The sequence below is a fragment of the Vicugna pacos genome, chromosome 28 (assembly GCF_048564905.1).
Source record: "Vicugna pacos chromosome 28, VicPac4, whole genome shotgun sequence".
NCBI lineage: Eukaryota > Metazoa > Chordata > Mammalia > Artiodactyla > Camelidae > Vicugna > Vicugna pacos.
Genome location: NC_133014.1, coordinates 5,067,436 through 5,085,176, shown reverse-complemented (window position 1 = coordinate 5,085,176; position 17,741 = coordinate 5,067,436). Strand labels below are relative to the sequence as shown.

At 39.0% G+C, this 17,741-nt stretch overlaps 1 protein-coding gene across 7 annotated transcripts in view; it reads left to right on the top strand.

Annotated features, from left to right (window-relative positions):
• The window catches only part of TMEM182 (transmembrane protein 182), a 51,628-nt gene that overhangs the window by 2,213 nt on the left and 31,674 nt on the right, over window positions 1-17,741 (top strand). For 3 of the 7 annotated variants that reach the window (XM_072951232.1, XM_072951227.1, XM_072951231.1), the window contains exons 2-6: window positions 1,996-2,217; window positions 5,862-6,033; window positions 7,855-7,937; window positions 10,690-10,789; window positions 12,425-12,523. In XM_072951232.1, coding sequence (XP_072807333.1) covers window positions 7,896-7,937; window positions 10,690-10,789; window positions 12,425-12,523 — 241 coding nt within the window. In that variant the 5' untranslated portion in view covers window positions 1,996-2,217; window positions 5,862-6,033; window positions 7,855-7,895. Of the gene's footprint in view, window positions 1-1,995; window positions 2,218-5,861; window positions 6,034-7,852; window positions 7,938-9,505; window positions 9,601-10,106; window positions 10,456-10,689; window positions 10,790-12,424; window positions 12,524-17,741 lie in introns of those variants that run through there. The other 4 variants (XM_072951228.1, XM_072951229.1, XM_015251594.3 and 1 more) reach the window with 4 other exon arrangements.

Genomic DNA, 17,741 nt, shown 5'->3' with positions numbered 1-17,741 from the left:
ACAAAAGTGATAGATACACCAAGCTCAGTGCTTCTCGCTTAACGTTAAAACTGCTACATGTGCAGAATCCGTGTGGGTCCAGGGCATCACTTGCATGGGATGTGAAGTTTATGCTGTTTATTGTGTCGTAATAAAATCTTCTGTTTCTGATACGGGTGTCTCATGTCTTTTGCTGGCATCTATCGAACTGTAGTAAGCTTAGGTTTTAAGTGGGGTAGGATCAAATTAAAGACTCAACAAAGACTCAACAAATACACTGAAACTATTAAACACTGCTGAGAGAGGTGAAAAAAGAGGTAAATAAATGGAGAGCTATACCATGATTATGAACCGGAAGACTGAATATTGTTAAGATAAGCATCCCCATTTATAGTATGCTGCACTGAGGTACAAATATTCATCATTTAAATAAGTCCCCATATGTTTCCAGCAGGGAGAAGACAAAAATAATCATTTGAAAATACATCCAGGGGAAATGAAATACACCCAGGGAGTTCTCCATTAAAGTCTGTCCCTCCAGGGAAACTTCCAGAGTCTTGTGTGACCTGGGAAAAGAACAGTCTGACCACTCCGGTACCCTGTGGCCTTTTTGTCTCACGTAGTGGGAGAGGGAAAAAAAGGCTAAGAAGTGCTTCTGTAAGTTGCTATCCAAGGACTTAAACCCACTAAGATGCTGAGATTTCATCATAAAGTTATAAAAATTTCCCCTCCCCCATACCTTATGAAAATATCAACTGGGCTCTGTTATAATAATAGTGATTTATAACCGGGAGAGATGTAATTTAGGAACATCCTCTGTCATTAATTCTGCCTCATTTTCTGTCTTCTCCCTCTGGGACTCCAGTGATACAATAGCATGATTGCCCATTAGATCCCTTGAATGGAAGCTGCAGAGTCTTCATGCTAACTGCCCTTGGCCTGTCTAGGCACTTGGCCTTGGCGATTCACTAGAACTTTATTTACCCGCCATCCCGCATTTTCCACTGTAAATCTGTAAGTTAGCAAACGCTTGAATCCCTTTTCTTCCTATAGGCAGTTGTTTAGACCTCAATTATCCCTTGGGTTCAAGAAAAGTAATTAATTTGAAGTGTGTGTAACCTTTTACTTGTGGAAAAGGTGGCAGAATGCTCTTTCCAATTCTGTAACCTCCAAGATGAAAATAGAAGCCTTGTTACTTTTTTCAGTTTGTAATACTTCTTTGACAGCTGTTGTTGAACTGAGATCTGTCTAGAGTGTCTAACTCCTGACTTTATTTCCATGTTTTCGAGTGACATTAGGACCCCACCCTGTTGACCTCATTTAATCTTATTTACCACCTAGTGGGCCCTGACTCCAAATATAGTCACATTGTGGGTTAGGGATTCAACATATGAATTCGGGGGGTACACAAATCAGTTCATAAAAAGAAACTCTGCCATAGAGAGATTCAGAGTTGCCTTGATTTTGTTATTGATAAAATGGGAGAAAGCACAGCATTTATTGCAGTGGGCTAGTGTGGAGGTTAAATGATTTAATAAGCCCAAAGCACTTAGAATCGTGCTGGGGGAAGTGAGAGCTCTGTAAGTACTAGGTGTTAGTTTTTTTTAATGCTGTTTTCATTTTTGTTATTTAGCTTTTTTGCTATTTGAGTATCCTGATAGGTCCTAGTTTTCAAGTGCTTACCCCTTACGACATGTGTAGTTGAACAGAATTTAAGGGACTTGGCTGAGTGAGACATGAAGAGAAAGCTGGAGCACCTGCAGTAATCTAGCTGCTTCTGACTGTACTTTCACACCACTCCAACACCAGCTGTTTTACCCCCACAGAGACCTGGGGGCACTAAGGTCACATGGATATGTCTCCCCACTGCCCACTTTCTCATTACGTGGATTGCCTTTCCTTTGGGGGATGATCTGAACTGGCTAATGGACCCTGGGCTCATATGAGCCTCTTACAAGTCCTTCCTTGGAAAAGTCATTGGAGTGGAAATTACAAAGTCCATATTCATCTTTACAGATAAAGAAGGACCCAGTGGCAGAAGTGTTTAAGGCGAAGGCAACATACCCTAGAACCAAGAATAGATAAAAACGTCTTTCTCTAAATTAAGTCATGCACACAAGATTCATGCAAAGCACTTTCACAGCCAAGAGACCAAAGAGGAGAACCTTTTTGTTCACAAGGCTTCTGGTACATGGAGTGTAACATGTGCCCTCAGAGATGCAACAACAGAACACAGGAGTGAGTATATTAAATCAAAATTACAGTCCTTAAATGTGCATTTATTTATATAATAGATATATTCTATGTTACATCATTTTCATTTCCACTTTAATGTATCAAAAAAATTTCCCCCTTGGTCCCCAGTTTTGTTTCTGAAATGTTTTATGGTGTGTTTACTGCAATTGAAGGCAGATTTTTAAAAAATAAGTTTCAAGTTTTTTGGCCTTTTCAAGAGCTAATGCACTGAAGTGCACTAATAGAGTTCTTTATGGAATTGAACTTGGAGCTAGGCATTGGACTCTTTTTTCAAAATGAAGGATATTTTTTGTAATATAAGTCCCTTTGTGTGAGTTACTTGTGTGAGTTAGCTCTCGATTTAATGGCGTGTAAACTGCCTCCATGAATGAGGTGAATGAGACTGTGGATCCTGATACAGTTGTGTTCAGTGTAAGCTATTCTTCAGGGCCTTGGTGCTTTGATGGCATTATCTTAGTTAAGGCTGTTCGGCATCAAATCCTGTGAAAATATTAAATCCTTGCACTACAGTATTTGTGTGATATAAAAATCTCAATAGTAAATCCTTGCCCTAAAATATTTGCATTATATAAAAATTCCAACAAGGGATCACAGTGTACCATGGAATGCAGGTTTTACCTTTGGCCAGCAGGTGGCAATGTTCAACCCATTTAATTCAACTCGGTAAGACTGATACTGGATCATCTGGGTTTTTACTGAGCACCTACATAATGCATTGTGCTAGGCGTTAGGGGCGTAGCAGTAAACAAAAACAAAGCCTCTCATTGCCCCCGTAGAGTTTGTTGTTCCTGTACTATGTGTAAGATGCGAAGGCCTGTGAATGTTTCGAGGTTATTTAAAATTACAGATTGTTGTCCTATTGTCATATTGTTTGTTGGATGGGGGAGGTAGCAGGGAGGATGACACTCAAGAACTAAGTGTCATAATACAAAACAGAGATTAAACAAGTCATTTGAGTGGCAGAAACATATAGTGACGGTTCATGAGCAGTAAAAATCTGTTTCAATAATGATCATAGGGAAACAGTTGATTTTAAGGTGATTACTCAGTCTTGCCTTACGTCTAGGACTATGGGAGCACAATCCCTTGTCCGTAATCTTTAGGGCCAGATGTGCTTAGAACTCAGAATTTCGGGGATTTTTGAAAGGTAGCAATATGCACGTACTGTGCATTGCCTTACACCCACGGTGGAACCCGGGGGGCCCTGCGGTCAAGCACATCCTGCTTGTGCAGTCCAGGGAATGAGGATTCACACCATAGTGTACGTGCACCCTCCTGGCAGTCAGGTTTGCTTTGCCAAAAGCTTTCAGTTTTCAGAGATTTTGGATGTTGGAATGGCAGAGAAGTGTTGTGGATCTATAATATATTATTCCAAGACAAAAAAGAATCTACCTGAAATCTCAAAAAAAAAAAAAATTCCAGTTTTCTGAAAGTTTGACTTCTATACTTGTTTACACATTTGTTCAGCACTGTTGGGTGCTGAGCATTGCCATTCTTGCATTTTTTTCTAAATTAAGGTGAACCAGAATTAATTTTGTTTTGAGGATGTTTAGTTTCATTAGATATTTTGAGATTAGAGTTTTATAGTATCAGGATTGGAAATTATGACCTTAAGAAAAAATGTTTTGTTGTTTGTCACTCACAAAATTTTAAGTGTATTTACCAATTAAAAAAACACAGTAGGTAAATAAAAATACGTTGAATCAAAACAGGCATTGTTTATGGTCATCTAGCCTTTGGTTGCCAAATTTTATTTAATTTGTAAAAACAAGGGGGAAATTTACCAAACTATCTTGGAACACTAATGATCTCTGTATCCTCTAGATTTTAAAAGATTGATTTTTAAAAATTTCAGGTTAAAAATTAAATTAAAAACATTTTTGCCACAATTTCTCTTAATGACAAATCAGAGACTCTGAAAGAGACATTATGTCCAGGAAGTCAGGAGAATCACCAAATGAAATTTTATAGTAGAAATAATCAGGATGAAGGGAAAAGAGAGGGATGACCAGAGAATTCAAGGATCTTTCAGAATGGAAAAACACCACCAAACCAATGTTCTTAGCCCAGTGCATTGTGCCTCCTAATGTGTCCATTTCTGTTTACTTCATTGTTTAGTGTTTACGTTGTTCTCCAGACTATTTGAAGCTGCTTACATAAACGCATACAAAATAATAGATGAAAAGTTGTGTGAGGGAGAAAGTCAGGGGCACACAGGAAGGAAACGAAGGAAGTCAGGTTCGGGGAGGGAAGCAGGAAGCTGGGACATCACCTGTTGTACCCTTGCCTCTGAGCTTTCCAGGTACCAAAATGAAGAGACTCTAACACCCTCAGTACCGTGAGAATATAAGCTCATTGAGGTTAGAGAGCACATTTTTTTCCCTGTCATGGTTCTGTCTTGGGACAGACAAGTGATAATTTGTCACATGAATTAAGTATAGAGTCTCTAAGAGTAAAAATAATGTTGGAATGTGGAAACACAACATTTTTTAAGCATTGAGAAATTTTATCCTTCATAATGGGACACTGCAGACATAGGGATCAATATCCCCAGTAACACCTTCCTTTCTTCCTTCTTTCCTTCCTCCCTTCCCTTCCCTTCCCTTCCCTTCCTTTCCTTCCTTCCTTCCTTCCATTAATTATACTTGATTTACAATGTTGTGTTAATTTCTGGTGTGCAGCATAGTGATTCAGTTTTACACACATACATCCCTTTTCATATTCTTTTTCATTATAGGCCATTACAAGGTATTGCATAGAGTTCCCTGTGCTGTACAGTAGGACCTTGTTGTTTATCTATTTTATATAGAGTAGTTAGTATCTGCAAATCCTGAACTCCTGATTTATCCCTCCCATTCCTTTTCCCCCTGGTAACTGTAAGTTTATTTTCTGTGTGAGTCTGTTTCTGTTTTATAAATAAGTTCATTTGTGTAAATTTTTTTTTGGATTCCACATGTAAGTGATATCATATGATATTTTTCTTTCTCTTTCTGACTTACTTCACTTAGTATGGCAATCTCCAGGTCCATCTATGTTGCTACAAATGGCATTATTTTATTCTTTTGTATGGCTGAGTAGTATTTCATTGTATAAATATACCACAGCTTCTTTATCCCCAGTAACATGCTGAAGGATAATGGGGCAAATTTTCCATTCATTTGTTCATTCATTATGAAATTAATGTATTTATTGAACATATATTTCTTAACACAATTTTTTTTGAGACCAGGAATTCAAAGTTCTCTAGAAGAGCAAGAGTGCAATTAAACAAATATGGGAACGTGGTATATTTTGCGTATACAGCCTCCTTGGAGAGTGCTGTGGTAACTCAGCACCTAGAAGAACATACGACACACAGTAGGGACTTGGTAAATGTTTGTTGAATGGATTAACAAAGAGCTCATCAGACAGATGGAAGAGAAGGGCCTTCTAACCAGAGGGGAGCAGAACAGGCAAAGATCTGGGGAACTGCTGGTGACCTAGGCAGGAGGATGGGTGTATGGGGGTGTGGAGAACTGTGGGCACTTGGTGAGAAGTTGGCCTGTTTAAATAAACCTGAGTCAGATCTGGAATGCTAACAAAGGGAATTTTATTTTATTTTTGTTTTTTAAATTTTTTTCATCAAGAACGATCTTCAGCTAGAGGCAGGACAGAGGAGAAGCCTAATGTGGATGGTGCACCAGCTCACTTGATACACGTCATCTTACCTGATACCCCCAGTCATCCTCTGCAATGTTGTTCCCATCTTCCGTGTTAAAAACCACTCAGAGACTCAGAGAGCTGCACCATTTGCCCCAGGTCAGTCAATTGTGAAAGGAAACTTTCCTCTTCAATTCAGTGAAATACTCATCCTAAAGACTGGCAGCCAGCCCATGGGAATGGGAGCTGGTACCTGCATTTCCTGTTCTTGTCCTGGGTTCAGCGGCTCCTGGAGGGTCACTCCCAGGTCCCCACCACTCAGCCACCTTGCCTCTTCATTTAGCCTCATGGGCCCAGAGAACAGGCTGAAAGTTATAAACAAAGCAATGAGCAACATTTAGGAACTAAACATAGACACATAACCTATGAATGAGTGTGCATTGCCTTTGGCAGTGGGGCCCCATGCGAGTCTCTCTGCTTACCTCTGGCCTTCTTCATGTGACCAAGAACATCGTTAACTCCCACCAAGAGGATCTTTAGATGCTGAAACTCCTGCCCAAGAACCTGGTTGATTGATGTTCTGCCTACTGAAGACTTACTTGTCCTTAGGGTATCTTGCACGCTTAGGGTGGTGTCTGCCACATGGTGGGTGCTCATGAGCAACTGTTATTGTTATTCACCTCCCTTTACAGTTCTGACTGTCAGGCTCTCCCGTAGGATTGGACCTGAGACCCCATGCTCACGCTCCCTGCTTGCAGATTCACAGTGATAGTCATAGCAACGTAAAATAGACTGAATATTCACCTAAGGGACAGGGACATACAGTAGCAGTGGAGTTGTTCTGTTACAGGGTTACTAGGAGTTGAGGTTGGTGCTCAGGGACGTCTGTCTCCTCTCATCTCCTGGTTTTCCACTAGAAAGGAGGGTGAAGGGAAGAGATCATGAGAACACAGCAGCTATGTACAGTCACTGTCGAGTACAGTTTTTTTTAAGCTGCTGAGAGAACTTAGGGAAGAGATAATGAATGGCTGTTGGAAATATTTTCAGAACCATGAAAAATTGAGAGTTTTAAACGATAGGCAAACTATCCAGGTTTCTAAAGAAGAAAGATAATTTTTTGACCCCTGATGGTAAGTTCCATTCCTTTCTCAATAAGAGCCCGCTCTGGATTTTTAAGAAGGTGGTTTGCAAGCATCTACAGAGGAAGCAAATAATCTGCTAAAATCCGTCTCCAGTTTCACGAAGAACAGGTCGGATCAGGGCCATTTCTCCTGGGATGGATTTCCAGTTGAACAACTCAAGAGGCCATGTATTTGCATCTCAGCCAAGAGTCCTAATACAAATGGATTTTTATTTTGTTTTAGTGCCTCTTGTGTGTCAAGCACTATGATAAGCACTGGGGATAATTGAGCTAAAGGAGTACAGCTTTATGATGTCAGAAGTAATCTATGGTATTTTTCTCAAATAGATGCCCACAGATGAATTGTTAGAAACAACCAGATTGGTTATATTAATAGCTGCTTTGATAAATATACATTTTATAATGATGCTTATATATTTTTGGATAAACCAAAAATGGTTAAAAAAAAGTGTAATTAGTTGATGGATCTCATCCAGAAAGACAATTTTTTGTGTGTGATAAAGACCAAAATTGAGGTGAATACATTCTTTTCTACTTATTTAAAAAATCTAGTTGTTTGTGTATGTGTGTTTGTGAATGTGTTGAAGGTTTAATATTAATGTCTAGATTTTTACCATAAATAATAAGGATATAAGTAAAATAAATAGAACCTTCTTAAAAGATCCCTCTTCCTTTCCAAACAGCAGCATTGTCGCCTACAATAAAACTGCACAACCACAACCACACAGATCTTGGGAGAGGGGTGTGTGGGTGAGCAGGAGAGTGTGTCTAGGATGGCTGGAAGCTCATTATTACGACCGCTATGCACCTCGTTCTAATGAATCACTTTTTCCCGTTAGCTCCTGAACTCCTCAAGATTAGGGCCTGTGTATCTGATAAGATGCCTGGACCCTCACAAGTTCTCAATAAGCACTTCTTGAAGGTAATTCCTCCCTCCCTCCCCATAAAACCCCTTAATTTGATTTTATATTGCATTAGTTATAGAATAGTATCTTTATTAATTTCCCATTGCTGCTGTAACAGTGTAACAAATTAACACAAAATCAGTGGCTTGAAACAACACAGATTTACTGTTCTGCAGTTCCAGAGGTCAGAAATCCACAAAGTCAAGGCGCTGGTAAGACTGCGTTCCTTCCTGAAGGCTCTCAGGGACAATCTGTTTGCTTTTCTCTTCCATCTGCTAGAAGCTGCCCGTATTCCTTGGCTTGTGGCCTCTTTCTTCCGTCTTCAAACCAGCAATTCTCTGACCCTTTTTGGGTGGTCACACTTCTTTCTCTGACTACTGTGAGGGAAAACTCTCTACTTTTCTTTTAAGAATTCATGTGATTAGATTGGCCCTACCTGTATAGTCCAGGATATTGCTATATAAGGTAACATATTCACAGATTATGTGGTTATGTTTAGGATTGGGTGTGGATGTCTTTGGGAACCCATTATTCTGCTTATCACAGCATCCAAATAGGAAAGGTGGTGGCATTAACTTTGTTAGACTATACCCAGAATGTTTTTACTATTCCTCACTTCAATCAAGTACTTAAAAATTGTAGCAAAGAACCAGAACAACAAGGGGATTTGGAGTGGTTCCACTTGAAGGGCTGTTTAAAGGAATGAAGATGTTTATCTTAGAAAAATGAAGACCTATATTGAGGGGTGCAGTGGGGGGTTGTGGTTTGAGGAGGCACGAGACGATTGCTTTGTCAAAATATCAACAAGGTCTGCTGCAGGATGGAGAGTTAAGCTTGTGCTGTACCATCTAAGAGGGCAGAATACGAGTAATACTGGGACCTTTAGAGAAGCAGTTTCAGGCAGAAATTAAGGCAGAGCCGTGGACATTATTGATGTCCTTAAATGCAGCAGGCTGAAAATGGCATGTTTTGTTGATGTTCAGAATCTTATAAAGGAGACTTGAGCTTTAGATGAGGGATCAGCTCAGATGCACTGTCAAATTCCACTTAGCCCTCACTGTCACTGATTCTGTGACTTAGAATTCCATTCGTGACCCTTGGGCAGCCCTGATTGCATATAGCGGGAGCTGGCCACACCCCTCATCCTTACTCAGGAGTCATCTTTTGGCCATCACTAATTTCGTATCTAAGGAGCCATCCCTTGTCAAACAAAAGAGGCGGTGAAGGAAGCTGTTGAGTTCAGATGCCTCTTTGGAAGATGCAGTGACCCATGTTACTACTGAGATATTAAAAACAACAGCCACAGGAATAGTGCAAGTTTTAAAATATTTCACAGATTCTTAAAGAATGCTCTCTGGCATGTTTAGGCACGGAAAGAAAACAGAGAAATGAGCTATAGAGACAAGGTGTGAAGAAACTGCAGATTCATTGCTCTTAGGTGACTTGTATGGGTATCAGGTAGGACTCATATTTTGAGGAAGTTGAATATTTAAAATGAAGAAAACAAAAGAAAAAGTAGACCATATTCTTTAATCCTAATCCAGAAAATAATATATTTTTGAGAGTTTTTTTTTTTTTTCATTAGTCCACTTTTGGGAAGACTATTTGGAATAACTTGTACAAGATCTGGGAGTCGCTATGTAAAGTTCTGCTTTTATGTCAAGTGTTTGCTACATAAAGGTACTTTTTATGCTTTAAATAGTTTATGTTACCATAGTTTCGATCTTTTCAATACACTTATGGATGTCTAGGTTATAAAGCTGAACTGTACTCACTGCGTTACGTTAGATAATTTGACCTACTAATTATTTTATATACTAAAAATACCCAAAAGGAATTAAGAAATTAATTATGACTTCAGTTGTATTCAAGAGAGCTCTTTGTGGTTCTTTACAGCTGTGATTTATGTATCTTCAAAGAGAGTCTTAAGTGTCTTTGGGGATGTAATGGTCATTCTGGATTAAGAGGAGCTTGTTCAGACACTTAAGGCTTTGGGCCAATACTGGCAATGACTTCATACCATTCCGTCTTCTTTCCACTTCTATGGATTACCCAACAGCAAGGATGGTGATTCTGGCCAGCCCCTGACCCTCCCTTCCACAGTCAGGGGAAGGTCAGCTATTTTTTGATCCCCATGGCGGGGAGACAGCTCCTCAGTCAGTATCCTAAAATAGCCAGCCATTCCCAGCTGCTGGGCTGGAGTCCCTCCAGGGGAGAGCAGGGGTGATACAATTCCACTGGCTGGGAGGGAGTGAGAAGCCACCGAGACCTGTGCTAGGAGCGGCTTCTCGAGAAGATTCTGCCGACCCCCAAATCTTCATTCTTTTTGTTGAGGAGCTGTGTGTCTGCTATTTTTATTTTATTTTTTTTAATTTTATTTAAAGAGAAACAATTGAATTGAAAATGAGACTAAATATCGCCATCTTCTTTGGGGCTCTCTTTGGTGCTTTGGGGGTTTTACTCTTTTTGGTGGCTTTTGGATCAGATTATTGGCTTCTTGCGACTGAAGTGGGGAAGTGTTCAGGTGAACAGAATGTGCGTTTCTTTCAGACTATTGTACTTGGTAGTAATGAGGACAGCCTTGTGTATCTTCTTAAAATTCAAAGGATAAGTGGAATGTCTATTTCTTCACAGAAGAGATATGTAGAAAGTTACTGATCATTATTATTTGGGAAAAAAAATACATCGCTTTAAAAATGTCCTGGATGTCATTATTTAGATTATGTTCCTTTTGTTGATGGCAAGTTGCTTCATTTGTGTTCCGTACAGACAGAAAACGTCACTTTCCACCATGAAGGATTCTTCTGGAGATGTTGGTTTAATGGGGCTGTGGAAGAGAATGATTCCAATATCTGGCAGTTCTGGTACAGTAAGTACAATTCAGATCTATTTTCTCCCTTGGCTTTAAAATAAAAATAAACTGTTTCCTATTTGGTGCTTACCACTTACAAAATAGGACCGAGTTCTTAGTCGTGGAATCTCAATAGGATATCTTACAAAGGTTCATAAAATGATCCCTTTTCAGTAAGTAGAAGTGGCTACAGGAATAATTATTTTATTTTTCTAACATAAAATAGGAGTCTGAATTTTTATGACAAAATTAAAGAATCCACTCTTTCCTTGTTCATGTATAAAATATACCAACCTTAACAAGCAAAACAAATATTATCTATAGTATTTTTTTCAAGTGTCTATTATTGCTATGTTGCAAATAAATGTTTTAATTTTTTTTGGCTGTAAACTCTTGAAACTCCAAATTAAAAATCCAGAATTAGAGATGTATTATTTTATATTAATAGCTTCAAAGTCAAAAATTCTTTTTATAATGAACAGTTATGAGCAGTGTCAGATGAAAGCTTGCTCTATTTGGGCTTAAACCAAGTTTGTGGGCAGCATCAAGGCATGCTTCACTTTTGATGTTTCCACTCTCTTATAGAAAGTTTAAAGTTCTTTTTTGAAGCGGAATAGCTTCTTAAAAATATGATGCCTTCCTTCAACTGCATTTCCTGTATTGTGCTAATCTTCGAAAACCGACTCACTGAAAACAGCTAGTCTTTATCTTATTGCCTCCAATAAGATAGAACTGTTTATTACTGTAAGAACTGTTTATTACTGTCAAGCTTATTGTGGGTTGAAATTCTTATCAAAATGCTCCCATGATAAATCAAAGTATGGTATTTACACAGTAGTCAAGGTTATGGAATAGATCATAAAAATATGAGATCACAGAACACAAACCAGCAGTGAACTGGCATATGTAACAGGAACAAAGCCATGACGAAATGGCGTTTTGAGAAACATTTCATAAACTGTCTGATTGTCACTGGGGGAAGAGGATAAGCATGTGACCTGCCAATGGACATTATTTAGCCTTTGTGCTGGAGTAAGTCAGACTCTGCAGGAGGAAGATTTTTGCCAAGACTTAGACAAGGAAGGAATATTTTACTCCTTAGAGGAGATACAATGAAATCTTCAAGCTTTCAAACAACATTAACGTTCTTCCTTGTAATTTCTTCAAATGCTGAAAATGTATTTGAATTATCAACTTGCATGGTCTATCATTTGCCTCATTACCCTAAAAATAGAATATAGAAGAAATTTTATATTAATTGGAATCAATCAAGGTTAAATCTAAGTTATTACATTTTTTTAAACAATTATTTTTTGAATACCTAGGCATTGTATTAGGAACTGGAGAATGTAGTTGTGAAAATAAATGAAATCTTATGCTTTCAATTTAAGGTGGTATTAAGGGCATTCTCTACATTGGATTAGGTTATGAGCTCGATGTTTTTGATGAATTCAGTTTCCAGGTCCCTGGTGCATTCCATGTGAGGTTTTTAAGGACGTCTCCCCACCTCATTCAATAATTCTCTGAATTTGTTGATCTGACCTGCATTTTATTTTGCTCGTGCACCCCCAGATCCTGCGTTTCTTGTCTATTAGGAACAAGTCTTCACTCAGCTTCTCACAACACATACCTTTGTTCTGTTCTCCCCTCTAGCCAATCAGCCACCGTCGAAGAACTGCACCCACGCTTATCTGTCCCCGTATCCCTTCATGAGAGGCCAGCACAACTCCACCTCCTATGACTCCGCAGTCAGTAAGTACCTCTGTGCTCAGAGCGCCTCTGAGGGTGCCTGTCTCTCTTACAGGTGCCCGCCAACACTCCTGGGGGCAATTTAGAAGTGATTTGTCATTTATAATTTCAACTCAATATGTTATATATAACATAGTAAGATGTCGTTTTTAAAACACCATTTATAATCCTAACAAAATACAACTTGGTCTAAAAGTAAAGCCATTGCAATTTACTTGCTACTTATAAAGCTGATTTTTTAAAAGTGTGTTTTCTGATATGAAAATAGCACTGGTCATCAGGAAGAACTGCTCCTTAAGAGTTTAACCGACATAAAACTAGTCTTATAATGGAAAATATTGTAATATACACCCTGAATTTAAAACGTTTTTTGCAAGTGTTATATGTAAGAATGTAATTATGCTACTGTGTTCTACAAAGTGACAGAAACTTGTTGTGTGTGACATCCCATAGAAGAAGAGCCAGGCGTCATTAACTGGGAGCCATGATTACCTGGCTTCTTTAATGTTTTGTACTGTTTTCTTCTATAGAAAGGACATATATTAGTTTCTATAGAAAGCACAGAATATGTAGTATAGAAAGTTAGTTTTATAGAAGGTGCATAAGCTCAACATGTCAACTTTATTCTCAACTGGTTCCATAAAATTTTAAATACAGGGCGTTTAACTTAACTTTAAGACTAAAGGTTGGTACAGAAATTACCAGTGCCATAAACAGAGCCACATAATATCTGTTTTTTTGAAGAGGATACCTAATACCTTTAATATTCTGAGTAAATTTGTATCAGTGAGCATTCTCCAGAGAATCAGTAGGAGATTATAAACGTGTGTGTGTGTGTGTGTGTGTGTGTGTGTGTGTATACAGAGTGGTAAGTTGAGATTGATTGAGGGAAAGATTTTTAAGGAATTGGCTTATGCTACTGCAGAGGCTGGCACGTCTGAAATCTGTGGGTCAGGCCTGCGGCTGCAGAACCAGGTAAGAGTGGATGTTGCGGTCTGGACTCCGCAGGCTGTAAAGCTGGGTAGAATTTCTGTGGTGCAGTCTGGGGGAGAGTTCCTCCTTCTTCAGGCAACCTTGGTCTTTGGTCTCAGGCCCTTCAACTGATTGGATGAGGCCCACTTCCTCATTATGGAGGTTAACCTGCTTTACTTGTAGTCTGCTGATTGTAAACACTAATTGCATCTTAAAAATACCTTTACAGCACCATTTTGACTAGTGTTTGATCAAGCAACTGGGCGCCAGAGTCTAATCAAGTTGACACATAACATTAACCATCACGGAACTTAATGAATTTTTATATCATTCATCCATTTTTTTTCATCTTTTGATAGAATATGTATTTCCATACACTATAATTTTTTTTTGAGTGTGTCCAAGGACATAGCATTTGTTTATATCACATCATTAACATTAACATTACATTTTGTGCAGTGTGGATCGGGGAAGAGGTGAGCTGACCCCAGCCTTACTTGTCCGCCGGGCTTGCTTTGCTCAAAGGGCCTGTGGCTGTTGGCCTTGAAAACACGTGCAGTGTAGATGCTGTCTCCTGTGAAGAACTGCCTGCGTGAGGCATCTCATTCACACCTGTCAGACTCTCTCACGTCATGTTGGACGTGGGCCCTCTCACTGATAGGAGGTGGCACAGGATGGAGCAGGAGAAACCTTTCTATATTACACAAAGTTACAAAGATGTTATATTACAAAAAGTCATGAAAATGGTACCCCTCCCTTGTCACTCTTTGTGGAACGTTAGGTATTTGCATAAATGTTAGTATCACTGTTCTTGATATTCATACGTTAAGGTCCTATGATCAGATAGGTATTGTGGGCACCATAGATTAACAAATGAATCTGTGTGTTTGAAAAGTTTGCACCTCAAGGAGATAGTGGAGAACTTGAAAAACAAGGTAAGATAATCTGTGCATAATAATTATGAGGAAGACGGATAGTAAATGCATGTCAGAAAAATTATACTGCAATTACATTTAGAATTATTATGTGGCATTACATATAATTACTGTGTCATGTTTTAGATCTAGTGACAAAACCACATTCCTTTTTTTTTAATTGTCAGACTCCTCTTTGGCGCACAAATTGTAACTCATTCACTTTAAGCAACTTTATCAAACACTTTAAGTAAAAATGACTGAAATGGGAAGAAGTTATGTCCTACAACAGAAATAATCCATGCAGATTTCATTTATCTTCATAATGATGTACAATGGTGCCTGACATTCATTTGGGTGATTATTTTATTGTTTCCTTTATCCAAGAGAAGGGCATACATTTCATCAAAAAGACTCCACCTGATTGAAAGTGTGTGTTTCCTGGTTAAGGAGGCCACACAGGCTTCACTAGACTCCAGAACTACTCTCTGGCTTCATGTAGCTTCATAAGTATCAGGCGTTAGACATTTGTCAGCGTACCTTGGGTAAATTCAAAGTATTGTTTGTAAAATCTGGTGTCTCCTGTCCTGGCATATTATTGATAAATGATTTTGTATTCTCCTTTTTGCAATTACAGTCAGGAAATATTGAAATACATAGTGGTGGATGATTTCTCTGGTGGGACTGTTGTGGAATTATTGGACGTTCCTGACGAAATTGCTCTGTTTCACGCTGAGGAGACTGAGACCTAGAGAAAGCATGTGGTTCTGTCTTCACATGGCTGTTCACAGGCAGAGCTGACGCAAAGGTCCAAGTCTCTGGGTTTTGCTGATCGATAGTCTTATAAATGACAGTGAATGGAAAGGCTAATTTTCATTCTTACTATTAAACCTTTTTTAGTATAAGTCTTTTAGTAGTATCTCAACAAAAGAACAAATTAACTTACGTCGGCTTCTTCTCCCTTTCTACCTGACCCTGGCCTATGTGTACAGTCTGGTCTAATTCAGCGTTTCCTTTATTTTTGTTTTAATCTCAAATACATATTCTAACATCCAGTTATACGCAAATCTAATTATTTGGATGGTTGCCCGACCCTAGGGGGGGTGATCTAATTTTCAGAACTGTTTTTTGAGGTAGGATTGTGTACTTCGAAGTCCATTAAACAATTCCATTACCTTTTGACATCTGTCAGAATTTAGATTTTCCGGTTTGTTTCATCCTTAAATTCAGTCACAGTGGATTAATTTGGTAGCATTTGGTGATGATGTACTGAACATGGGTTCATTTTCAAGGCAGCTTAACCCTTAAGTGAATCAGTCGTTTCTTTTTGGTGTCCTTATAGTCTTTGGCCACACCCAACAGAGGTTTCCTTGCATTTGACTGTAATTGTTTGTCTACTCGGTTTCTTCATTATTTATTGCAACTCCCCAAAAGCATAGAATGTGACCTAATCATATTTATATCACCAGAACTTAGTGTAGTGCCTGGCATTTAGGAGATGCTTAAATATTGAATGATAGTGCAAAAGTTACAGTTTGTGTTTTCAGCAGTAAACTAATTTAACTTTATTTTTCCCAAGTGGAAAATTTTCAAAGCTAAATTTCATACTTCGGTTTCTTCTGAAGCAGAATATATTGCATATAATTTTATCTTTTCCTGAAACCTGAAACAAACCTGTGGACACAGGCCAGTCACCATGAATCAGTATTTGTCCTCTTGCTGTAGGGGTCGTGTATGTCCCCCCGCCCCCGCCAAATGCTGTTTCCCTCTTCCCAACCCCTCCTCACTTCATTTTTCTAACAGAACAGCTTTATCCACTGAGCTAATTTAAACTTCAGTTTTCTAGGGAAGTCTTCCTCGCTGGCCCTCTACCCCACTAATATTTGAACTAGACCAGGTTCTCCTTTATAAAAACCTATGCTTTAATTTGATAATCCATAGCACAGAGTTTAATTACTTACTTGCATAATTATTTTGTTCATATAGTTCTTCCAAATTCGACTCTAAACTCCACGGCTGTGATGTCTTTTATGTTTTGGCTTACCACTGTATCCACTGTAGACTGTATATGTTTGTATAATAAATAGTTCTTGAGAATCTCCATTAACTAACCTGTTCTGTGGTGCTGATACTGGTGCCCCATAACAACTCATGTGTGTAGGAATTTTTCAAGCCTTTATGAAACGGACCCTGATTTCTCTTAAAATCTTCTTCCATACTTTTTGTAATTTTTTAGATCTTCAACATTGTTTTCACGTGTCAACTGTCCTTTGCTTTTAGTGTTGGTAATATTTATTTGGGATTCTTTTGTAGTCTTTTTAACTTTCACTATTATAAAAAAGTGTCGAGTGATGTGAATGGTGTAAGACTAGAAGCAGGAAGGCAGCGAGGCACGATATTAGTCAGCAGCACACTGGGCTGTACGTGGCAGAAGACAAACAGTAGCTAAAAAATAAGGGCTATCTTTCTCCCACAATAAGAAGTTCAGGAGCAGCTGTCTTAAGGATGCTGTCAGGTTCCCAGGCCCTTTCAACCTTTTCTCCTACCATCCCTGGCAGGTGGACAGTCACTGTCATGTTCTTCCATCTTCCAAACAGCAGAAGTGTCCCTAGAATTCTCTGGTAGGTGTCTATCAGTGCTTTGTTTATCAGAATTGGGTCACGTGGCCTCGTTGGGCTGGGACGTGGAGTTGTTGGCTTTCTAGCCACTGTGCTGGAGGAGGAGAAGGGCGAAGGCCTGGGAGTGTTGAGCGGGCCGACCCAGAGGCCCCTCCTTGAGGAGAAGCATCACAGTCCTGCCTGGAAGTTGTCAGGGCTTGACGAGGGGGGAGAGCAAAGATGGAAAGACAGTAGTGGATATAAATGATATTTAAAGAGTTAATGTGTAAAACTTGATAGTTGAACAAAAGAAATCTGGAGGAATCTAGGAAAATGAAGAAATTTATACCAAACATTTAAACCAAAAAGGAGCAAGGGGCCCATCTTGGCCTCTCTTATCTTTCAGTATCATCGCTTCCACCCCAAACTTCAGATTTTTTTTTTCTTAAAAGAGAGTATTAACTAGATTCGATGAAAAAAATTGAGTGTCTACTATGAAAAAAATTATTGGACACTGTCCTGGGTGCTTTAGAGTCAGCCCTAAATTCTTGCCTTCACGGAGCTTTCAGTATGCTGGGGAGGCAGATAATAAAGTAAATCAGTCATGTACTTGATGAGAAATAACAGGGAAGGAGTATGTGTGGAGGGACCCTCAGTATTAAGCATGGTGACAAGTGTCCAGAGAAACATAAATCATGCAAAGCAGCTGGAGCCTAAGGAGCCTGGGGTGGCAGAGGT